At 42.8% G+C, this 25,729-nt stretch overlaps 1 protein-coding gene across 3 annotated transcripts in view; it reads left to right on the top strand.

Moving 5' to 3' along the window:
• The window catches only part of DTWD2 (DTW domain containing 2), a 916,318-nt gene that overhangs the window by 455,394 nt on the left and 435,195 nt on the right, over nt 1-25,729 (top strand). For all 3 annotated transcript variants that reach the window (XM_053701584.1, XM_053701582.1, XM_053701583.1), the window contains exon 4: nt 13,755-13,849. In XM_053701584.1, coding sequence (XP_053557559.1) covers nt 13,755-13,849 — 95 coding nt within the window. The remainder of the gene's footprint in view (nt 1-13,754; nt 13,850-25,729) is intronic.

Genomic DNA, 25,729 nt, shown 5'->3' with positions numbered 1-25,729 from the left:
GGGTTAATCATCCATTTGCAAGTGGGTGCAATGCTCTTTCAGCCTATTATACACACTGTAAAAATTTTGTATGATTTACTGCTTTTTTCACTGTTTTAGCAGTTTCTGTGATTGTTTTTTTCTCTTAAAGGCACAGTACCGTTTTTATTTTTTGCTTGTTCACAGTTATTAAAGTGTTTTCCAAGCTTGCTGGTCTCATTGCCTGACATAGAGGAAACTCATTGTTCATTATGTTTAGAAGCCATTGTGGAACCCCCTCTTAGAATGTGTACCAAATGCACTGATTTTACTATAGATTACAAAGACCATATTCTGTCTTTAAAACATTTATCACCAGAAGAAATTGACAAGGAGGAAGTTATGCTGTCTAACTCTCCCCACGTGTCAGATCCTATAAATCCCGCTCAGGGGACGCCAAGTACATCTAGCGCGCCCATTGCGTATACCTTGCAAGACATGGCGGCAGTTATGTATCATACCCTTACAGAGTTATTATCTAAACTGCCAGGATTGCAAGGAAAGCGAGACAGCTCTGGGACTAAAATAAATACAGAGCTCTCTGACGCTTTAGTAGCTATCTCTGATACACCCTCACAATATAATGAAGCTGGAGCAGGGGAGCTTCAATCTGTGAGTGATTTTTCTGATTCAGGGAAGATGCTTCAACCTGATTCTGATATGTCTACATTTAAATTTAAGCTTGAACACCTCCGCGTATTGCTCATGGAGGTTTTAGCAACTCTGGACGACTGTGACACTATTGTAGTCCCAGATAAATTATGTAGATTGGATAAATACTATGCAGTACCTACTTACACTGATGTTTTTCCAATCCCTAAAAGGTTTTCTGAAATTATTACTAAGGAATGGGATAGACCAGGTGTACCATTCTCTCCCCCTCCTGTTTTTAAAAAGATGTTTCCTATAGACGCTGCTACACGGGACTTATGGCGGACGGTCCCTAAGGTGGAGGGAGCAGTTTCTACTCTAGCTAAGCGTACCACTATCCCTGTCGAGGACAGTTGTGTTTTTCTAGATCCAATGGATAAAAAATTAGAGGGTTACCTTAAGAAAATTTTTATTCAACAAGGTTTTATTCTCCAGCCTTTTGCATGCATTGCCCCAGTCACTGCTGCTGCAGCTTTCTGGTTTGAGTCCCTAGAGGAGGCTCTACAGGTTGAAACCCCGTTGGAAGATATTATTGACAAGCTTAGGGCCCTTAAGCTAGCCAATTCATTTGTTTCTGACGCCGTTGTTCATTTAACCAAGCCAACGGCTAAAAATTCAGGTTTTGCTATTCAGGCGCGTAGGGCCCTATAGCTTAAATCCTGGTCAGCTGACGTGACTTCAAAGTCTAAACTTCTCAACATTCCCTTCAAAGGACAGATCCTATTCGGGCCTGGACTGAAGGAGATCATTTCTAACATCACTGGAGGAAAAGGTCACGCCCTTCCTCAAGACAGGTCCAACAAATTAAGGACCAAACAGTCTAGTTTTCGGCCCTTTCGAAACTTCAAGAGTGGCGCAGCTTCAACTTCCTCTAACACAAAACAAGAGGGAACTTTTGCCCAGTCTAAGCCAGTCTGGAGACCTAACCAGGCTTGGAACAAGGGGAAACAGGCCAAGAAGCCTGCTGCTGCCTCTAAGACGGCATGAAGGAGCAGCCCCCGATCCGGAAACGGATCTAGTAGGGGGCAGACTCTCTCTCTTCGCCCAGGCTTGGGCAAGAGATGTCTAGAATCCCTGGGCATTGGAAATTGTGTCCAAGGGTTATCTTCTGGAATTCAAAACCTCTCCCCCAAAAGGGAGATTTCATCTCTCACTTTTATCTGCAAACCAGATAAAGAGAGAAGCATTCTTACATTGTGTTCAAGACCTCCTAGTTATGGGAGTGATCCACCCAGTTCCGCAGGAGGAACAGGGACAGGGCTTTTATTCAAATCTGTTTGTTGTTCCCAAGAAAGACGGAACATTCAGACCAATCTTAGATCTCAAGATCTTAAACAAATTTCTCAGAGTCCCATCCTTCAAGATGGAGACTATTCGAACCATCCTTCCTATGATCCAGGAGGGTCAATACAGGCACTACCAGTTGGTGGCTCTTCCCTTCGGGTTTGCCACGGCACCAAGAATCTTTACAAAGGTTCTAGGGTCCCTTCTAGTGGTCCTAAGGCCGCGGGCTATAGCAGTAGCCCCTTACTCAGAGGACATTCTGATACAGGCGTCGACTTTTCAAGTTGCCAGGTCTCACACGGACATTGTTCTGGCATTTCTGAGGTTGCATGGGTGGAAAGTGAACGAAGAAAAAAGTTCTCTATCCCCTCTCACAAGAGTTTCCTTCCTAGGATAAATAGATACTGTAGAAATGAAGATTTACCTGACAGAGGCCAGGTTGTCAAAACTTATAAATTCCTGCCGTGTTCTTTATTCTACTTCTCGCCTTTCAGTGGCTCAGTGTATGGAAGTAATCGGCTTAATGGTAGCGGCAATGGACATAGTGCCGTTTGCCCGCCTACATCTCAGACCACTGCAACTCTGCATGCTCAGTCAGTGGAATGGGGATTACACAGATTTGTCCCCTCTACTAAATCTGGATCAAGAGACCAGGGATTCTCTTCTCTGGTGGTTATCTCGGGTCCATCTGTCCAAGGGTATGACCTTCCGCAGGCCAGATTGGACAATAGTAATGACAGATGCCAGCCTTCTGGGCTGGGGTGCAGTCTGGAACTCCCTGAAAGCTCAGGGCTTGTGGACTCAGGAGGAGACACTCCTTCCAATAAACATTCTGGAACTAAGAGCGATATTCAATGCTCTTCAGGCTTGGCCTCAGCTAGCTGCGGTCAGGTTCATCAGATTTCAGTCGGACAACATCACGACTGTAGCTTACATCAACCATCAAGGGGGAACAAGGAGTTCCCTAGCAATGTTAGAGGTTTCAAAAATAATTCTATGGGCAGAGGTTCACTCTTGCCATCTATCAGCTATCCATATCCCAGGATTAGAGAACTGGGAGGCGTATTTTCTAAGTCGACAGACTTTTCATCCGGGGGAGTGGGAACTCCATCCGGAGGTGTTTGCACAGTTGATTCAACTTTGGGGCAAACCAGAACTGGATCTCATGGCGTCTCGTCAGAACGCCAAGCTTCCTTGTTATGGTTTCAGGTCCAGGGATCCCAAGGCAGCGCTGATAGATGCTCTAGCAGTGCCTTGGTCTTCCAACCTGGCTTATGTGTTTCCACCGTTTCCTCTGCTCCCTCGTCTGATTGCCAAGATCAAGCAGGACAGAGCTTCGGTGATTTTGATAGCTCCTGCGTGGCCACGCAGGACTTGATACGCAGATCTGGTGGACATGTCATCCTTTCCACCTTGGACTCTGCCGCTGAGGCAGGACCTTCTACTTCAAGGTCCCTTCAAACATCCAAATCTAATTTCTCTGCGTCTGACTGCTTGGAGATTGAACGCTTGATTTCTCCAACATAGGTGTGTCCGGTCCACGGCGTCATCCTTACTTGTGGGATATTCTCTTCCCCAACAGGAAATGGCAAAGAGCCCAGCAAAGCTGGTCACATGATCCCTCCTAGGCTCCGCCTACCCCAGTCATTCTCTTTGCCGTTGTACAGGCAACATCTCCACGGAGATGGCTTAGAGTTTTTTAGTGTTTAACTGTAGTTTTTATTATTCAATCAAGAGTTTGTTATTTTAAAATAGTGCTGGTATGTACTATTTACTCTGAAACAGAAAAGAGATGAAGATTTCTGTTTGTAAGAGGAAAATGATTTTAGCAACCGTTACTAAAATCGATGGCTGTTCCACACAGGACTGTTGAGAGGAATTAACTTCAGTTGGGGGAACAGTGAGCAGACTTTTGCTGCTTGAGGTATGACACATTCTAACAAGACGATGTAATGCTGGAAGCTGTCATTTTCCCTATGGGATCCGGTAAGCCATTTTTATTACAGAGTAAATAAGGGCTTCACAAGGGCTTGTTAAGACTGTAGACATTTTCTGGGCTAAATCGATTCATATATAAACATAATTAGCCTTGAGGAATCATTTAATCTGGGTATTTTTGTAAAATAATATCGGCAGGCACTGTTTTAGACACCTTATTCTCTAGGGGCTTTCCCTAATCATAGGCAGAGCCTCATTTTCGCGCCGGTATTGCGCACTTGTTTTTGAGAAGCATGACATGCAGTCGCATGTGTGAGGAGCTCTGATACATAAAAAAGACTTTCTGAAGGCGTCATTTGGTATCGTATTCCCCTTTGGGCTTGGTTGGGTCTCAGCAAAGCAGATACCAGGGACTGTAAAGGGGATAAAGATAAAAACGGCTCCGGTTCCGTTATTTTAAGGGTTAAAGCTTCCAAATTTGGTGTGCTTTAAGACACTGTGGTGAAATTTTGGTGAATTTTGAACAATTCCTTCATACTTTTTCGCAATTGCAGTAATAAAGTGTGTTCAGTTTAAAATTTAAAGTGACAGTAACGGTTTTATTTTAAAATGTTTTTTGTACTTTGTTATCAAGTTTATGCCTGTTTAACATGTCTGAACTACCAGATAGACTGTGTTCTGAATGTGGGGAAGCCAAGGTTCCTTCTCATTTAAATAGATGTGATTTATGTGACACTGAAAATGATGCCCAAGATGATTCCTCAAGTGAGGGGAGTAAGCATGGTACTGCATCATTCCCTCCTTCGTCTACACCAGTCTTGCCCACTCAGGAGGCCCCTAGTACATCTAGCGCGCCAATACTCCTTACTATGCAACAATTAACGGCTGTAATGGATAATTCTATCAAAAACATTTTAGCCAAAATGCCCACTTATCAGCGTAAGCGCGACTGCTCTGTTTTAGATACTGAAGAGCATGAGGACGCTGATGATAATGGTTCTGATATGCCCCTACACCAGTCTGAGGGGGCCAGGGAGGTTTTGTCTGAGGGAGAAATTTCAGATTCAGGGAAAATTTCTCAACAAGCTGAACCCGATGTGATTACATTTAAATTTAAGTTGGAACATCTCCGCGCTCTGCTTAAGGAGGTGTTATCCACTCTGGATGATTGTGAGAATTTGATCATCCCAGAGAAACTATGTAAAATGGACAAGTTCCTAGAGGTCCCGGGGCCCCCAGAAGCTTTTCCTATACCCAAGCGGGTGGCGGACATTGTAAATAAAGAATGGGAAAGGCCCGGTATACCTTTCGTCCCTCCCCCCATATTTAAAAAATTGTTTCCCATGGTCGACCCCAGAAAGGACTTATGGCAGACAGTCCCCAAGGTCGAGGGGGCGGTTTCTACTTTAAACAAACGCACCACTATACCCATAGAAGATAGTTGTGCTTTCAAAGATCCTATGGATAAAAAATTAGAAGGTTTGCTTAAAAAGATGTTTGTTCAGCAAGGTTACCTTCTACAACCAATTTCATGCATTGTCCCTGTCACTACAGCCGCGTGTTTCTGGTTCGATGAGCTAGAAAAGGCGATCGATAGTGATTCTCCTCCTTATGAGGAGATTATGGACAGAATCCGTGCTCTCAAATTGGCTAATTCTTTCACCCTAGACGCCACTTTGCAATTGGCTAGGTTAGCGGCGAAAAATTCTGGGTTTGCTATTGTGGCGCGCAGAGCGCTTTGGTTGAAATCTTGGTCAGCGGATGCGTCTTCCAAGAACAAATTGCTTAACATTCCTTTCAAGGGGAAAACGCTGTTTGGCCCTGACTTGAAAGAGATTATCTCTGATATCACTGGGGGTAAGGGCCACGCCCTTCCTCAGGATAGGTCTTTCAAGGCCAAAAATAAACCTAATTTTCGTCCCTTTCGTAGAAACGGACCAGCCCCAAGTGCTACGTCCTCTAAGCAAGAGGGTAATACTTCTCAAGCCAAGCCAGCCTGGAGACCAATGCAAGGCTGGAACAAGGGAAAGCAGGCCAAGAAGCCTGCCACTGCTACCAAGACAGCATGAAATGTTGGCCCCCGATCCGGGACCGGATCTGGTGGGGGGCAGACTCTCTCTCTTCGCTCAGGCTTGGGCAAGAGATGTTCTGGATCCTTGGGCACTAGAAATAGTCTCCCAAGGTTATCTTCTGGAATTCAAGGGGCTTCCCCCAAGGGGGAGGTTCCACAGGTCTCTATTGTCTTCAGACCACATAAAGAGACAGGCATTCTTACATTGTGTAGAAGACCTGTTAAAAATGGGAGTGATTCATCCTGTTCCATTAGGAGAACAAGGGATGGGGTTCTACTCCAATCTGTTCGTAGTTCCCAAAAAAGAGGGAACGTTCAGACCAATCTTGGATCTCAAGATCCTAAACAAGTTTCTCAAGGTTCCATCGTTCAAAATGGAAACTATTCGAACAATTCTTCCTTCCATCCAGGAAGGTCAATTCATGACCACGGTGGATTTAAAGGATGCGTATCTACATATTCCTATCCACAAGGAACATCATCGGTTCCTAAGGTTCGCATTCCTGGACAAGCATTTCCAGTTCGTGGCACTTCCTTTCGGATTAGCCACTGCTCCAAGGATTTTCACAAAGGTACTAGGGTCCCTTCTAGCGGTACTAAGACCAAGGGGCATTGCAGTAGTACCTTACTTGGACGACATTCTGATTCAAGCGTCGTCCCTTCCTCAAGCAAAGGCTCACACGGACATAGTCCTGGCCTTTCTCAGATCTCACGGATGGAAAGTGAACGTAGAAAAGAGTTCTCTATCTCCGTCAACAAGGGTTCCCTTCTTGGGAACAATAATAGACTCCTTAGAAATGAGGATTTTTCTGACAGAGGCCAGAAAAACAAAACTTCTAAACTCTTGTCAAACACTTCATTCCGTTCCTCTTCCTTCCATAGCGCAGTGCATGGAAGTAATAGGTTTGATGGTAGCGGCAATGGACATAGTTCCTTTTGCGCTCATTCATCTAAGACCATTACAACTGTGCATGCTCAGTCAGTGGAATGGGGACTATACAGACTTGTCTCCGACGATTCAAGTAAATCAGAGGACCAGAGACTCACTCCGTTGGTGGCTGTCCCTGGACAACCTGTCACAAGGGATGACCTTCCGCAGACCAGAGTGGGTCATTGTCACGACCGACGCCAGTCTGATGGGCTGGGGCGCGGTCTGGGGACCCCTGAAAGCTCAGGGTCTTTGGTCTCGGGAAGAATCTCTTCTACCGATAAATATTCTGGAACTGAGAGCGATATTCAATGCTCTCAAGGCTTGGCCTCAGCTAGCAAAGGCCAAGTTCATACGGTTTCAATCAGACAACATGACGACTGTTGCGTACATCAACCATCAGGGGGGAACAAGGAGTTCCCTGGCGATGGAAGAAGTGACCAAAATCATTCAATGGGCGGAGACTCACTCCTGCCACCTGTCTGCAATCCACATTCCAGGAGTGGAAAATTGGGAAGCGGATTTTCTGAGTCGTCAGACATTACATCCGGGGGAGTGGGAACTCCATCCGGAAATCTTTGCCCAAATTACTCAATTGTGGGGCATTCCAGACATGGATCTGATGGCCTCTCGTCAGAACTTCAAGGTTCCTTGCTACGGGTCCAGATCCAGGGATCCCAAGGCGACTCTAGTAGATGCACTAGTAGCACCTTGGACCTTCAAACTAGCTTATGTATTCCCGCCGTTTCCTCTCATCCCCAGGCTGGTAGCCAGGATCAATCAGGAGAGGGCGTCGGTGATCTTGATAGCTCCTGCGTGGCCACGCAGGACTTGGTATGCAGATCTGGTGAATATGTCATCGGCTCCACCATGGAAGCTACCTTTGAGACGAGACCTTCTTGTTCAAGGTCCGTTCGAACATCCGAATCTGGTCTCACTCCAGCTGACTGCTTGGAGATTGAACGCTTGATCTTATCAAAACGAGGGTTCTCAGATTCTGTTATTGATACTCTTGTTCAGGCCAGAAAGCCTGTAACTAGAAAAATTTACCACAAAATATGGAAAAAATATATCTGTTGGTGTGAATCTAAAGGATTCCCTTGGAACAAGGTAAAGATTCCTAAGATTCTATCCTTTCTTCAAGAAGGATTGGAGAAAGGATTATCGGCAAGTTCCTTGAAGGGACAGATTTCTGCCTTGTCTGTGTTACTTCACAAAAAGCTGGCAGCTGTGCCAGATGTTCAAGCCTTTGTTCAGGCTCTGGTTAGAATCAAGCCTGTTTACAAACCTTTGACTCCTCCTTGGAGTCTCAACTTAGTTCTTTCAGTTCTTCAGGGGGTTCCGTTTGAACCCTTGCATTCCGTTGATATTAAGTTATTATCTTGGAAAGTTTTGTTTTTGGTTGCAATTTCTTCTGCTAGAAGAGTTTCAGAATTATCTGCTCTGCAGTGTTCTCCTCCTTATCTGGTTTTCCATGCAGATAAGGTGGTTTTACGTACTAAACCTGGTTTTCTTCCGAAAGTTGTTTCTAACAAAAACATTAACCAGGAGATAGTCGTGCCTTCTTTGTGTCCGAATCCAGTTTCAAAGAAAGAACGTTTGTTGCACAATTTGGATATTGTTCGCGCTCTAAAATTCTATTTAGATGCTACAAAGGATTTTAGACAAACATCTTCCTTGTTTGTTGTTTATTCTGGTAAAAGGAGAGGTCAAAAAGCAACTTCTACCTCTCTCTCTTTTTGGATTAAAAGCATCATCAGATTGGCTTATGAGACTGCCGGACGGCAGCCTCCTGAAAGAATCACAGCTCATTCCACTAGGGCTGTGGCTTCCACATGGGCCTTCAAGAACGAGGCTTCTGTTGATCAGATATGTAGGGCAGCGACTTGGTCTTCACTGCACACTTTTACCAAATTTTACAAGTTTGATACTTTTGCTTCTTCTGAGGCTATTTTTGGGAGAAAGGTTTTGCAAACCGTGGTGCCTTCCATTTAGGTGACCTGATTTGCTCCCTCCCTTCATCCGTGTCCTAAAGCTTTGGTATTGGTTCCCACAAGTAAGGATGACGCCGTGGACCGGACACACCTATGTTGGAGAAAACAGAATTTATGTTTACCTGATAAATTACTTTCTCCAACGGTGTGTCCGGTCCACGGCCCGCCCTGGTTTTTTAATCAGGTCTGATAATTTATTTTCTTTAACTACAGTCACCACGGTATCATATGGTTTCTCCTATGCAAATATTCCTCCTTTACGTCGGTCAAATGACTGGGGTAGGCGGAGCCTAGGAGGGATCATGTGACCAGCTTTGCTGGGCTCTTTGCCATTTCCTGTTGGGGAAGAGAATATCCCACAAGTAAGGATGACGCCGTGGACCGGACACACCGTTGGAGAAAGTAATTTATCAGGTAAACATAAATTCTGTTTTTGTCAAAACGTGTTTTTTCCGAGTCGGTCATTGATACCTTAATTCTGGCTTGAAAGCCTGTCACCAGGAAAATCTATCGTAAGATATGGTGTAAATATCTTCATTGGTGTGAATCCAAGGGTTACTCATGGAGTAAAGTCAGGATTCCCAGGATATTGTCTTTTCTCCAAGAAGGATTGGAGAAGTGATTGTCAGCTAGTTCTCTAAAGGGACAGATTTCTGCTCTGTCTATTCTTTTGCACAAACGTTTGGCTGAGGTTCCAGACGTCCAGGCGTTTTGTCGGGCTTTGGTTAGAATCAAGCCTGTGTTTAAACCTGTTGCTCCGCCATGGAGTTTAAATTTAGTTCTTAAAGTTCTTCAAGGGGTTCCGTTTGAACCTTTGCATTCCATAGATATTAAACTTTTATCTTGGAAAGTTCTGTTTTTAGTAGCTATCTCCTCGGCTCGAAGAGTTTCGGAGTTATCTGCTTTACAGTGTGATTCCCCTTATCTGATTTTCCATGCAGATAAGGTAGTTTTACGTGCTAAACCTGGGTTTCTTCCTAAAGTGGTATCTAATAGGAATATCATTCAGGAGATCGTTGTTCCTTCATTATATCCTAATCCTTCCTCTAAGAAGGAACGTCTTTTACACAATCTTGATGTAGTTTGTGCTTTAAAGTTTTATTTACAAGCTACAAAGGATTTTTGTCAAACATTTGCTTTGTTTGTTGGCTACTCTGGACAGAGGAGAAGCCAAAAGGCTTCGGCAACTTCTCTTTCTTTTTGTCTGAGAAGCTTAATCCGCTTAGCTTATGAGACTGCTGGCCAGCAGCCTCCTGAAAGAATTACTGCTCATTCCACTAGAGCGGTGGCTTCCACATGGGCTTTTAAAAATGAGGCCTCTGTTGAACAGATTTGTAAGGCGGCGACTTGGTCTTCGCTTCATACTTTTTCTAAATTCTACAAATTTGATACTTTTGCTTCCTCTGAGGCTATTTTTGGGAGAAAGGTCTTACAGTCAGTGGTGCCTTCCGTTTAAGCGCCTGCCTTGTCCCTCCCTTCATCCGTGTCCTAAAGCTTTGGTATTGGTATCCCACAAGTAATGGATGAACCCGTGGACTGGATACACCTTTACAAGAGAAAACAAAATTTATGCTTACCTGATAAATTTATTTCTCTTGTGGTGTATCCAGTCCACGGCCCGCCCTGTCATTTTAAGGCAGGTGTTTTTTATTTTTAAACTACAGTCACCACTGCACCCTATAGTTTCTCCTTTTTTCTTGCTTGTCTTCGGTCGAATGACTGGGGGTGGCAGTTAGGGGAGGAGCTATATAGACAGCTCTGCTGTGGGTGTCCTCTTGCAGCTTCCTGTTGGGAAGGAGAATATCCCACAAGTAATGGATGAACCCGTGGACTGGATACACCACAAGAGAAATAAATTTATCAGGTAAGCATCAATTTTGTTTTTTCCCAAAACATTTGGACAGATTCTGTTCAAAATCAGTGGATTCAGAGTATTGTCTCTCAATGGTATTGAATTGAATTGAATTTCAGAGTAAGACCTCCTGTGAAAAGATTCTTTCTCTCACGTTCCAGCAAATTCGGTGAAGGCTCAGGCTTTTCTGAAGTGTGTTTCAGATCTAGAGCTTTCAGGGGTAATCATGCCAGTTCCGTTTCAGGAACAGGGTCTGGGGTTTTATTCAAATCTATTCATTGTCCCAAAGAAAGAAAATTCATTCAGGTCAGTTCTGGATCTGAAAATTTTGAATCGTTTTGTAAGAGGGCCAACTTTCAAAATGGTGACTATAAGGACTTTTCTGCCTTTTGTTCAGCAAGGTCATTATATGTCCATCATAGACTTACAGGATGCATATCTTTATATTCTGATTCATCCAGACCACTATCGATTTCTGAGATTCTCTTTTCTAGACAAGCATTACCAATGTGTCGCAATTCCATTTGGCCTAGCGACCGCTCCAAGAATTTTTTCGAAGGTTCTCGTGCCCTACTCTCTGTAATCAGAGAACAGGGTATTGCGGTGTTCCCTTATTTGGACGATATCTTGGTACTAGCTCAGTCTTTACATTCTGCCAAATCTCACACGAATCAACTAGTGTTGTTTCTTCAAAGACATGGTTGGAGGATCAATTTACAAATAAGTTCCTTGATTCCTTAGAAAAGGGTCACCTTTTTAGGTTTCCACATAGATTCAGTGTCCATGACTCTGTCTCTAACAGACAAGACACAAATAAAATTGGTTTCAGCTTGTCGAAACTTCAGTCTCAATCATTCCTTTCAGTGGCTATGTGCATGGAAAATTTAGGTTTCATGACTGCAGCATCGGATGCGATCCCCTTTGCTCGTTTTCATATGAGACCTCTTCAGCTTTGTATGATGAATCAATGGTGCAGGGATTATACAAGGATATCACAATTGTATAGCTCAATGGGCCTCTTTTGTTCGTCCAACCTGGACTATAATCACAAAAGATGCAAGTTTTTCAGGTTGGGGAGCTGTCTGGGGGTCTCTGACAGCACAAGGGGTTTAGAAATCTCAAGAGGCAAGGTTACCAATCAATATTTTAGAACTCCGTGCTATTTTCAGGGCTCTTCAGGTTTGGCCTCTGTTGAAGAGAGAACAGTTCATTTGTTTTCAGACAGACAATATCACAACTTTAACATATGTCAATCATCAGGGTGGGACTCACAATTCCCTAGCTATGAAATAAGTATCTTGGATACTTTTTTGGGCGGAATCCAGCTCTTGTCTAATTTCTGCGGTACATATCCCAGGTGTAGACAACTTGGAAGCGGATTATCTCAGCCGTCAGACTTTACACCCTGGGGAGTGGTCTCTCCATCCAGATGTGTTTTTTCAGATTGTTTAGATGTGGGGTCTTCCAGAAATATATCTGATGGCTTCCCATCTAAACAAGAAACTTCCCAGGTACTTGTCCAGGTCCAGGGATCCTCAAGTGGAGTCGGTGGATACGTTAGCAGTCCCTTGGTTTTTCCAACCTGCTTATATTTTTCCGCCTCTAGTTCTTCTTCCAAGAGTGATCTCCAAGATCATCATGGAACAATTGTTTGTGTTTCTGGTAGCACCAGCATGGCCTCACAGGTTGTGGTATGCAGATCTTGTCCGGATGTCCAGTTGCCAACCTTAGGTACTTCCGTTAAGACCAGACCTTCTGTTTCAAGGACCATTTTTCCCTCAGGATCTCAATCGTTAAATTTGATGGTATGGAAATTGAACGCTTAGTGCTTAGTCATATAGGTGATTGATACTATGTTACAGGCTCGTAAATCTGTTTCTAGGAAGATTTACTATCCAGTTTGGAAGACTTATATTTCATGGTGTTCTTCTCATAAATTCTCCTGGCATTCTTTTAGAATTCCTAGAATTTTACAGTTTCTTCAGGATGGTTTGGATAAAGGTTTGTCTGCAAGTTCCTTGAAAGTACAAATCTCTGCTCTTTCTGTTTTATTTCACAGAAAGATTGCTAAACTTCCTGATATTCATTGTTTTGTGCAGGCTTTAGTTCCGTATGAAGCCTGTCATTAAATCAATCTCTTGATTGAAGGCTTTGGTTTTTGCCTCCTCCTGCTGGCCAGGAGTGTATATCCCACTAGTAATTAGAATGTTTCGTGGACTCTCCATACCCGGAAAGAAAGAAATTTATCAGGTAAGCATAAATTTAGTTTTTAGCTATATTTTATGCATAGATATCATTGTGAGTAAATTGTTCTTTATCTTACTTTTGGTTTAACTTCGCTTATTTTGTTATTCCGTTTACCTTTAGCATTTGTAGCGCTCCCACTTATATTTTGTTTTTTATTACCATTTTTTATCCCAATCTGAGGGTTTTTGGGACTAGTTAGAGGTGTGGTATTTGAGCCTAGCATACAGGCCTACTATATTATAATGCTGATCAATGGTTTTGCTTTCAGTAAATCAGTTATTTGCGGCTATTACAGTGTGTTTTTATTTTGGTTTTGCCCTGGCCATGATCGAATGTTCTAGCCTCTCATAGAATGTGTTGGAGTGCAGAAGCAGAGCTCCTGCCTGTGCATTTGTCGTGGTCAACATCATATTAAAGAGATTGGGTGGATGCCAGAGGATCGGCATCTTTTCTGTTTATGGACCAAAACTCTATAGCGCCATCTACTGGCGTTCTGTATTCACCAACAGAATGGTCGTCAGTTAGTGTAAAATTACCTAATTTTTAAACAAAAAATTAGCTGGTCTCAAGAATTGCTGAAGCTTAACTTTTTTTGTGAATATTTTAAAATAATCTACACAGAATGTATTAATTCAAATAATGTATTTGTTGTATTTTACATGATTATAAAGAAAGGAGGCTTAATTCAGTAATACTTATTACATTCATTTTATCTGGTTATATTTTTTTAATTTAATAATCTAGAAAAACTTATTTATCTTTCATCTGTAGGAGAGCAGAGTTCTTCGTACAGTACCACTTTTAGAGGCATGTCTTCCTCAAAATAAGTGCAAGGTCCTGATTGGGCGACGCTTTGGTGAAGAAAGGTAAGCATATATTTTGAGTTTTATTTATAATTGAACTTCTTATTGTTACTAAAGAATACAATGGAACTCAGGATTTACGTCTCTATTACTGCTTCTAAAGTACAAAAACTCATAAATAGTGATCTAAGAACTGAATTGTCTCTACGGTATACTTTTGTGCTATAGAACATAATTATTATGCATGTCCCAACTAAAAATAATAATAATACTCAAATGATAATTAGGCAACCTTCTGTATGATTGCCTTACACCAGATTGTGCGTCTCTTTCTTTTGTATTACCATCAGCAGTTTAAAGGGACATGAAACACACATTTTTTCTTTCCTGATTCAAATAAACAACTTTCCAATTTACTTCTATAATATAATTTGCTTCATTCTCTATCCTTTGTTGAAAGTGCAGCAATGCACTACTGGGAGCTAGCTGAACACATTGGTAAACCAATGACAAGAAGTATGTATGTGCAGCCACCAAATAGCAGCTAGTTCACAGCTCCTGAGCCTACCTAGGTATAGAAACAAGGAATTTGACGGTAGATAAGAACCAAAAAGACCCATTAAGTCTTCACATATTACATGTTACTTTTTTTCTTAGGATAGCCTTATACATATCCCAGGAATTCATTTACAGTCTTTGTGTTTACCCCCTCAATTGGAAGTTTGTTCCATGAATCCTTTTTAACAAAGGATACTAACGGCTAGATTTAGAGTTCGGCGGTAAAAGGGCTGTTAACGCTCCGCGGGTTTTTTTCTGGCCGCACCATAAATTTAACTCTGGTATCGAGAGTTCAAACAAATGCTGCGTTAGGCTCCAAAAAAGGAGCGTAGAGCATATTTAGCGCAAATGCAACTCTCGATACCAGAGTTGCTTACGGACGCGGCCGGCCTCAAAAACGTGCTCGTGCACGATTCTCCCATAGGAAACAATGGGGCTGTTTGAGCTGAAAAAAAACCTAACACCTGCAAAAAAGCAGCGTTCAGCTCCTAACGCAGCCCCATTGTTTCCTATGGGGAAACACTTCCTACGTCTGCACCTAACACTCTAACATGTACCCCGAGTCTAAACACCCCTAGCCTTACACTTATTAACCCCTAATCTGCCGCCCCCGCTATCGCTGACCCCTGCATTACACTTTTAACCCCTAATCTGCCGCTCCGTAAACCGCCGCCACCTAAGTTATCCCTATGTACCCCTAATCTGCTGCCCTAACATCGCCGACCCCTATGTTATATTTATTAACCCCTAATCTGCCCCCCACAACGTCGCCGACACCTGCCTACACTTATTAACCCCTAATCTGCCGAGCGGACCTGAGCGCTACTATAATAAATGTATTAACCCCTAATCCGCCTCACTAACCCTATCATAAATAGTATTAACCCCTAATCTGCCCTCCCTAACATCGCCGACACCTACCTTCAATTATTAACCCCTAATCTGCCGACCGGAGCTCACCGCTATTCTAATAAATGTATTAACCCCTAAAGCTAATTCTAACCCTAACACTAACACCCCCCTAAGTTAAATATAATTTTTATCTAACGAAATAAATTAACTCTTATTAAATAAATGATTCCTATTTAAAGCTAAATACTTACCTGTAAAATAAATCCTAATATAGCTACAATATAAATTACATTTATATTATAGCTATTTTAGGATTAATATTTATTTTACAGGTAACTTTGTATTTATTTTAACCAGGTACAATAGCTATTAAATAGTTAAGAACTATTTAATAGTTACCTAGTTAAAATAATTACAAATTTACCTGTAAAATAAATCCTAACCTAAGATATAATTAAACCTAACACTACCCTATCAATAAAATAATTAAATAAACTACCTACAATTACCTACAATTAACCTAACACTACACTATCAATAAATTAATTAAACACAATTGCTACAAATAAATACAATTAAATAAACTATCTAAAGTACAAAAAATAAAAAAGAACTAAGTTACAGAAAATAAAAAAATATTTACAAACATAAGAAAAATATTACAACAATTTTAAACTAATTACACCTACTCTAAGCCCCCTAATAAAATAACAAAGACCCCCAAAATAAAAAATTCCCTACCCTATTCTAAAATACAAAAATTACAAGCTCTTTTACCTTACCAGCCCTGAACAGGGCCCTTTGCGGGGCATGCCCCAAGAATTTCAGCTCTTTTGCCTGTAAAAAAAAACATACAATACCCCCCCCCAACATTACAACCCACCACCCACATACCCCTAATCTAACCCAAACCCCCTTAAATAAACCTAACACTAATCCCCTGAAGATCTTCCTACCTTGTCTTCACCATCCAGGTATCACCGATCCGTCCTGGCTCCAAGATCTTCATCCAACCCAAGCGGGGGTTGGCGATCCATAATCCGGTGCTCCAAAGTCTTCCTCCTATCCGGCAAGAAGAGGACATCCGGACCGGCAAACATCTTCTCCAAGCGGCATCTTCTATGTTCTTCCATCCGATGACGACCGGCTCCATCTTGAAGACCTCCAGCGCGGATCCATCCTCTTCTTCCGACGACTAGACGACGAATGACGGTTCCTTTAAGGGACGTCATCCAAGATGGCGTCCCTCGAATTCCGATTGGCTGATAGGATTCTATCAGCCAATCGGAATTAAGGTAGGAATTTTCTGATTGGCTGATGGAATCAGCCAATCAGAATCAAGTTCAATCCGATTGGCTGATCCAATCAGCCAATCAGATTGAGCTCGCATTCTATTGGCTGATCGGAACAGCCAATAGAATGCGAGCTCAATCTGATTGGCTGATTGGATCAGCCAATCGGATTGAACTTGATTCTGATTGGCTGATTCCATCAGCCAATCAGAAAATTCCTACCTTAATTCCGATTGGCTGATAGAATCCTATCAGCCAATCGGAATTCGAGGGACGCCATCTTGGATGACGTCCCTTAAAGGAACCGTCATTCGTCGTCTAGTCGTCGGAAGAAGAGGATGGATCCGCGCTGGAGGTCTTCAAGATGGAGCCGGTCGTCATCGGATGGAAGAACATAGAAGATGCCGCTTGGAGAAGATGTTTGCCGGTCCGGATGTCCTCTTCTTGCCGGATAGGAGGAAGACTTTGGAGCACCGGATTATGGATCGCCAACCCCCGCTTGGGTTGGATGAAGATCTTGGAGCCAGGACGGATCGGTGATACCTGGATGGTGAAGACAAGGTAGGAAGATCTTCAGGGGATTAGTGTTAGGTTTATTTAAGGGGGTTTGGGTTAGATTAGGGGTATGTGGGTGGTGGGTTGTAATGTTGGGGGGGGGGTATTGTATGTTTTTTTTTACAGGCAAAAGAGCTGAACTTCTTGGGGCATGCCCCGCAAAGGGCCCTGTTCAGGGCTGGTAAGGTAAAAGAGCTTGTAATTTTTGTATTTTAGAATAGGGTAGGGAATTTTTTATTTTGGGGGTCTTTGTTATTTTATTAGGGGGCTTAGAGTAGGTGTAATTAGTTTAAAATTGTTGTAATATTTTTCTTATGTTTGTAAATATTTTTTTATTTTCTGTAACTTAGTTCTTTTTTATTTTTTGTACTTTAGATAGTTTATTTAATTGTATTTATTTGTAGCAATTGTGTTTAATTAATTTATTGATAGTGTAGTGTTAGGTTAATTGTAGGTAATTGTAGGTAGTTTATTTAATTATTTTATTGATAGGGTAGTGTTAGGTTTAATTATATCTTAGGTTAGGATTTATTTTACAGGTAAATTTGTAATTATTTTAACTAGGTAACTATTAAATAGTTCTTAACTATTTAATAGCTATTGTACCTGGTTAAAATAAATACAAAGTTACCTGTAAAATAAATATTAATCCTAAAATAGCTATAATATAAATGTAATTTATATTGTAGCTATATTAGGATTTATTTTACAGGTAAGTATTTAGCTTTAAATAGGAATCATTTATTTAATAAGAGTTAATTTATTTCGTTAGATAAAAATTATATTTAACTTAGGGGGGTGTTAGGGTTAGACTTAGCTTTAGGGGTTAATACATTTATTAGAATAGCGGTGAGCTCCGGTCGGCAGATTAGGGGTTAATAATTGAAGGTAGGTGTCGGCGATGTTAGGGAGGGCAGATTAGGGGTTAATACTATTTATGATAGGGTTAGTGAGGCGGATTAGGGGTTAATAACTTTATTATAGTAGCGCTCAGGTCCGCTCGGCAGATTAGGGGTTAATAAGTGTAGGTAGGTGTCGGCGACGTTGTGGGGGGCAGATTAGGGGTTAATAAATATAACATAGGGGTCGGCGATGTTAGGGGCAGAAGATTAGGGGTACATAGGGATAACGTAGGTGGCGGCGCTTTGCGGTCGGAAGATTAGGGGTTAATTATTTTAAGTAGCTTGCGGCGACGTTGTGGGGGGCAAGTTAGGGGTTAATAAATATAATATAGGGGTCGGCGGGGTTAGGGGCAGCAGATTAGGGGTACATAAGTATAACGTAGGTGGCGGTCGGCAGATTAGGGGTTAAAAATTTTAATCGAGTGGCGGCGATGTGGGGGGACCTCGGTTTAGGGGTACATAGGTAGTTTATGGGTGTTAGTGTACTTTAGGGTACAGTAGTTAAGAGCTTTATAAACCGGCGTTAGCCAGAAAGCTCTTAACTCCTGCTATTTTCAGGCGGCTGGAATCTTGTCGTTAGAGCTCTAACGCTCACTGCAGAAACGACTCTAAATACCAGCGTTAGAAAGATCCCATTGAAAAGATAGGCTACGCAAATGGCGTAGGGGGATCTGCGGTATGGAAAAGTCGCGGCTGTAAAGTGAGCGTTAGACCCTTTAATCACTGACTCCAAATACCAGCGGGCGGCCAAAACCAGCGTTAGGAGCCTCTAACGCTGGTTTTGACGGCTACCGCCGAACTCTAAATCTAGGCCCATGAGAATGAAGCAAATTAGACATTGGAAGTATATTGGAAAGGTGTTTAAAATTGTATGCTGTATCTCAATCATGAAATAATTTTTTGGGGGGTTTTATGTCCCTTTAAGTACATTTAAATTGCCATTATGGGAAGGGATTTTTTTTATTTATTTTGTTTTCATTTATATTTCCAGAGATAGTGGTTCTGGTACGTCTGTTACCCCTATAAAGCTAGACTTCAAAGACATTTAACTGTATGTTTCAAATGGTTTCCTCCTTGTGCTTCTAGTTTCCCATTAATCTGCAGGTTGGCTCTTCTTTAGTGATTAATACATACAATGTTTAAAAAGTTTCCAATTCACTGTCTGGAGCATCACATGACAAGGAATAGTGCTGCTATCTAGTGTTCTTGCATATTGATAACATTTTTGCCAAACTTCTGCCATCTAATGCTCCAGACACGTTCATACTCCTGAGCTTATGCCCCTGCTTTTGAACAAAAGATGCCAAGAAAATGAGGAAAATTTGATAATAGATTTAAATTAAAAAGTTGTTTAAAATTGCATTCTCTATCTGAATCATGAAACAAATGATGGGTTTCATATCCATTTAAGCATTTTAGAAAACTTCGTAAAGGATATCATATTTAAAGGGACAATCTACTTGAAATTTGTAATTGTTTAAAAAGAAAGATAATCCCTTTATTACTCATTCCCCAGTTTTGCATAACCAACACTGTTATATTAATATACTTTTACCGCTTTGATTACCTGTATCTAATCCCCTGCAGAATGCCCTTTATCTCAGAGCTTTTTTTTAAAAAAAAAACAAATTTTTTTTTTACAATCTTTCATTTTAGCCAATTCGCCCTGATCTTGAGAAACCGTTATCATTCTCCACTGGGGTGAGCAAAATATTATCTATGTGGCACTCATTAGTATTATTATCATTTATTTGTATCATGCTGCAAACTTCTGTAGCACTTTCTTTGTATCGTGCTGCAAACTTCTGTAGCACTTTATTTGTATTGTGCTGCAAACTTCTGTAGCACTTTATTTGTATTGTGCTGGAAACTTCTGTAGAACTTTATTTGTATCGTGCTGCAAACTTCTGTAGCACTTTATTTGTATTGTGCTGCAAACTTCTGTAGCACTTTATTTGTATTGTGCTGCAAACTTCTGTAGCACTTTATTTTTATCGTGCTGCAAACTTCTGTAGCACTTTATATGTATAGTGCTGCAAACTTCCGTTGCACATGAACTAGCACTGTATGGCTGTATTGCAAGATTGTAAAAATCTAAAAAAAAAAAAGTTAAGGGACATCCTAGCATGCATGGGCTAGGAAACAGGGAGTCTTAGAGGTTATAAAGTATATTAATAAAATATTCCTGGTTAAACAAAATGGTCATCATTAAAAGATAGACTTTATCTAGTCTCTTCCTCTTATGTTGTTTCGGTCTTGTGATATGTCTGTAAATTATGACATTTGTCAGAAAAATCTGCTACTCATTTAGAATTTAAGTATGTGCTATTGCATTATCATTTTATTATTCAGTTGTTGATTATGCAATTTTACACTATTTAATGGTCCTTTAATCAGACATTTCTTTCGTAAAGGTGGTGAGAGTTCATGATCCATTACTCCTGGGAGTTATACTCCTGAGATTAGGAGGAGGCAAGGATTCCCAAGAGCCCTTTAAACCCCTCCCACCTTACTGGAAACTAGTCTTGTCTTTGCCTTCGCAGGAGGAAGGTGAAAAAGGCAGGTGCTCCAGATATTTGTGAGGAGGGTTGTCAGGGTTTTTACCTGTTTTGTTTGCCATGTGCTGCTGGCAGCCATTTTACTCACCTCTCTTGCAGACTATGGTGCATTGTGGGGGATGCTGCTCATTTCCTGCACTTCCTTTTATGGCCAGACTGGTGTGCATCATCCATGTGAGACAGGATGCAGTCTCAGAATTGTGATGTCATCACTTATTATTTAAAGGGCCTCTGTTCAGTATACTTTGCCTTTGCATTGTCTCAGACCTGTTTGTGAGAGCTCCTGTATATTACCTGGCTATCTGACATCCTTCCTGGTTCCTGATCCCTGGCTTGTTTCTGACTCTGCTGTTTTCCTTGTTCCTGATTCCGGCTCGTCTGACTACTCTCTTTGGCTCCTGACTCGGCTCATCTGACTACCAGCTCTGGTTTTTGATTCCTGGCTTGTTATTTGACTTATGGACTTTTTATTATTTTTTGCTATTAATAAAGGTGTGATTATTTTTGCACTTCTCGTCTCAGTCTGATTCCTTGCACCCTGACATTACGCAAAGGCCATGAATACTGATGGTGCTGATAATCCACCTTTACCTGTCATAATTTCCAGGATGGATGAACAGGATTACCGCTTGGATCAATTTGCACTGGCCCTGCAAACCCTGCTGACTCGCACTGCACATTTGGACCAAAATGTCCCACAAGTTATGGCTGCTCCTGTTTCCGCTGCTACACCTAGTCCTATCTGGAGCATGTCCTTTTCTGCACCTCTACCTCAGCGATATGGAGGTGATCCTAATCAGTGCAGAGGGTTTTTGAACCAGGTGAGCATTTACTTTGAGATTTTACCTCAGGCATTTCCCTCTGACAGAGCTAAGGTGGGATTTCTCATCTCGTTCCTCTCTGACACAGCTCTTGCCTGGGCTAATCCCTTGTGGGAGACTAATAAACCTGTGATTTCAAATTACCCTGAATTTGTGGCCTCCTTTCGAAGGGTATTTGATGTTCCGGCTCGCTCCTCCTCTGCTGCTAAACGACTCATGTCCATTCAGGAAGATACAAGATCTGTTGCTCAGTATGCCATTGAGTTCCTTATACTTGCCGCAGAGGTAGGTTGGAACATTGAAGCCCTTGTAGCCGCCTTCTTTCATAGGCTCTCTGATGCGATTAAAGATGAAGTTGCTGCCAGAGATTTACCAGAGGATCTTGAGACATTGGTGTCTTTTTTTTATAATAATTGACATCAGACTAAGTGAGAGGCCCTCTTTCAAGGAGCGCTTGCGGAAGTCTCCTGTTCCGTTGTCTCCTATGTGTTCATTCCCACCCATGCCTCCCTCTCCTCCCTTGCCTCCCGTTCCCGAGTCACCAGGTACTGCTGATCCGATGCAGTTGGGATTCCCGCGTCTCTCCGCGGCGGAGAGGGCCTTTAGGAGGAGGGAGGGGCTCTGCCTCTATTGTGGGTTACAGGGCCACCTTTTGAAGTCTTGTCCTACACGGCCGGGAAACGCTCACACCTAAGGTCCTGTCGGGGGCAGACCTTGGGTGGTTTATCCTCGTCCCCGGAACCACCAAAGGATAAACCTTTGGTCACGGTTGTCCTTTCCTGGGTGGACTCCTCCATAGTCACCCAGGCTCTTGTTGACTCCGGTGCTGCGGGCTATTTCATTGACAGTGCTTTTGTATCAAAGCACTCCATTCCTGTTTTGCCTCGGTCCGTTCTGCTTGCTATTGAGGCCATTGATGGCAGGCTCCCTCAGCCCGCACTGGTTACTCACGAAACTGCTCCGTTATCCTTGGCTGTTGGGGCTCTCCATTTTGAAACCCTCCAGTTCCAGGTGATAAACTCTCCGCATTTTCCGGTTGTTCTGGGTTATCCCTGGCTCCAAAAGCACAATCCCAGTCTTGATTGGCGCAGGTCTGAAATTTTGTCGTGGTCTCCGCAATGTATTTCCACTTGTCTTCGGAAACCAGTTAAAGTCTTGTGCATTTCTTTGGTATCTCAATTGCCAGAGGAGTAGCGAGAGTTCCTAGACGTTTTTGAGAAGGTGCGTGCCGGTACGTTGCCGCCTTCACCGATCTTACGATTGTGCCATAGACCTGCAACCCGGAGCCATTCCTCTTCGGGGCTGGGTTTACCCTCTGTCTGTTGCGGAGAATTGTGCTATGGAGGAGTATGTTGCCGATGCTCTGTCGCGGGGGATCATCCGCAAATCCTTCTCTCCTGCAGGGTCTGGCTTCTTCTTTGTAAAGAAGAAGGGTGGTGAGTTAAGACCATGCATCGATTATAGGGGTCTTAATCATCTTACCATTAAGAATGCTTACCCTATTCCGCTCATTACGGAACTCTTTAACCGCCTCAAGGTTGCTATGGTCTTTACTAACCTTGATTTGAGAGGAGCGTACAATCTCGTTAGGATTAAGGAGGGCCATGAATGGAAAAGAGCATTTAACACCAGGAGCGGGCATTATGAGTATCTTGTAATGCCCTTTGGACTATGTAATGCTCCTGCTGTTTTCCAGGAATTTATAAATGATGTCCTATGAGATATGTTGCAACAGTGTGTTGTGGTGTACTAGACGACATCCTAATACACTCACCCACACTTGAGGCTCATCATTCTGATGTCACACGGGTTCTTCAGAGACTATGTGAGAATGGCCTGTTTTGTAAACTCGAGAAGTGTGAGTTCCATCAGACTCAAGTAACCTTCCTAGGTTATATTATCTCCGTTGCAGGGTTCTCCATGGATCCTGACAAGTTATCTGCAGTTCTGCAGTGGCCTCGCCCAGTTGGTCTTCGGTCTATTCAACGTTTTTTGGGGTTCGACAATTACTATAGAAAGTTTATTAAAAACTTTTCTTCCTTGGTCAAACCTATCACAGATATGACCCGTAAAGAGAATGATCCACTCCATTGGTCACCTACTGCTATTAAGGCCTTTGATAGTCTTAAGACTGCCTTTGCTGCCGCTCCAGTTCTGGCTCATCCTAACCCTGTCCTGCCTTTCGTTCTTGAGGTCGATGCGTCTGAGACTGGAGTAGGTGCCCTCTTGTCTCAACGTCCTATGCCTGACGGTTCCTTGCATCCGTGTGGTTTCTTCTCTAAGAAATTGTCTCCAGCGGAGAGCAATTATGAAATTGGCGACAGGGAATTACTGGCTATAATTTTGCACTCAAGGAATGGAGGCATCTTCTCGAGGGTACTAGCGTGCCAGTGCTCATTCTTACTGACCACAAGAATTTAATTTATCTTTCTGAAGCAAAACGTTTGTCACCCCGACAATCCAGATGGGCGCTATTTTTGTCTCGGTTTAATTTTGTGGTCTCCTACCTGCCTGGTAGTAAGAATGTTAGGGCTGATGCCCGCCTCTGTCCAAGGAGTAGTCTGTACCTACTCCAGTTATACCTCCTGACCATATTTTGGCTGCCATACGTAATAATGTGACTTCTCCCTTGGGGAGGAGATCCTGGCTGCACAAACCAATGCACAAACCAATGCACCTCCTGAGAAACCTAGTGGTAAGTGTTTTGTTCCTGAGAATCTTCAAACTAAACTTTTGCACACTTACCACTATCCTAAAGCCGCAGGTCACCCAGGCAAGAACCAAATTATTTGGTCTGTCACTCGACAATTCTGGTGGCCAGGTCTTCGTTCTGATGTTGCTGAATATGTTGCCTCCTGCTCAGTTTGTGCACAGAATAAGACTCCTCAACATCTTCCTGTGGGTCTTCTTCAACCTATTGCTAATGGTGAGCATCCTTGGACACATCTTTCCATGGACTTCATTGTCGAGCTCCCTGTTTCCAATGGCAATACTGTTATCCTTATGGTGGTTGACCGTTTTTCTAAAATGCACATTGCATTCCCTTGAAGAAGTTGCCTACTGCTCAGGAGCTTGCTTCAATTTTTGCCTGGGAGGTCTTCCGTTTACATGGGTTACCCAAGGAGATAGTGTCGGACCGGGGTAGCCAGTTTGTCTGCAGATTTTGGCGTTCCTTTTGTGCTCAAATGGGGATCCAGCTTTCCTTCTCCTCGGCATATCACCCTCAATCCAATGGGGCTGCGGAACTGTCTAATCAAGCTCTGGAACAGTTCCTCCGTTGCTATGTCTCAGATCACCACAATAATTGGTCTGAACTTTTACCTTGGGCTAAGTATCCTCGTAATAGTGCTATTAATGCTTCCTCCAAGTTATCCCCGTTCATGGTGAATTATGGGTTTCAACCATTCTTGTTGCCCGATTCATTCATGTCTCAAGGTATTCCTTCTTTGGAGGAGCATCTCCGGCAACCCCGTTCCACGTTGGTGCTGATCCAGGATTGCCTTCATCGTTCTATGCAGCGCCAAAAGTTCCAGGCTGATCGTAGGCATCTGCCCGTGCCTTCCTACCAGGTTGGTAAGAGAGTTTGGCTATCCTCTCGCAACTTGAACCTTTGTGTGCCTTCCAATAAACTGGTTCCCCATTATGTTGATCCTTTTCGAATACTCAGACAGGTCAATCCTGTGGCTTACGCTCTTCACCTTCCTCCTGCAATGCGCATCTCCAATGTTTTTCATGTCTCCCTCTTGAAACCATTGGTTTGTAATTGGTTTACCACTGTGTTGCCTCGTCCCCGTTTTATCTTTGTTGACAACCATGAGGAGTTTGAGGTCAGCAGCATTATTGACTCTCGTATGTCCAGGGGCCGTGTACAGTATTTGGTTCACTGGAGGGGCTACGGTCCGGAGGAGCGTTCATGGGTTCCCTTCTCTGATGTTCATGCTCCCGCCCTCCTCCGTGCCTTCCATGCCCGTTTCCCCAATAAGCCTTTTGTCCTCCCACGGGGGAGGGGTCGTTGAGGGGAGGGTACTGTCAGGGTTTTTACCTGTTTTGTTTGCAATGTGCTGCTGGCAGCCATTTTACTCACCTCTCTTGCAGACTATGGTGCATTGTGGGGGATGCTTCTCATTTCCTGCACTTCCTTTTATGACCAGACTGGTGTGCATCATCCATGTGAGACAGGATGCAGTCTCAGAATTGTGATGTCATCACTTATTATTTAAAGGGCCTCTGTTCTGTATGCCTTGCCTTTGCGTTATCTCAGACCTGTTTGTGAGAGCTCCTGTATATTACCTGGCTATCTGATGTCCTTCCTGGTTCCTGATCCCTGACTTGTTCCTGACTCTGCTGTTTTCCTTGTTCCTGATTCCGGCTCGTCTGACTACTCGCTTTGGCTCCTGACTTGGCT

This window comes from Bombina bombina, chromosome 2 (assembly GCF_027579735.1).
Source record: "Bombina bombina isolate aBomBom1 chromosome 2, aBomBom1.pri, whole genome shotgun sequence".
In the NCBI taxonomy this organism is placed as follows: domain Eukaryota; kingdom Metazoa; phylum Chordata; class Amphibia; order Anura; family Bombinatoridae; genus Bombina; species Bombina bombina.
This window is presented reverse-complemented; position numbering and strand designations above follow the sequence as displayed.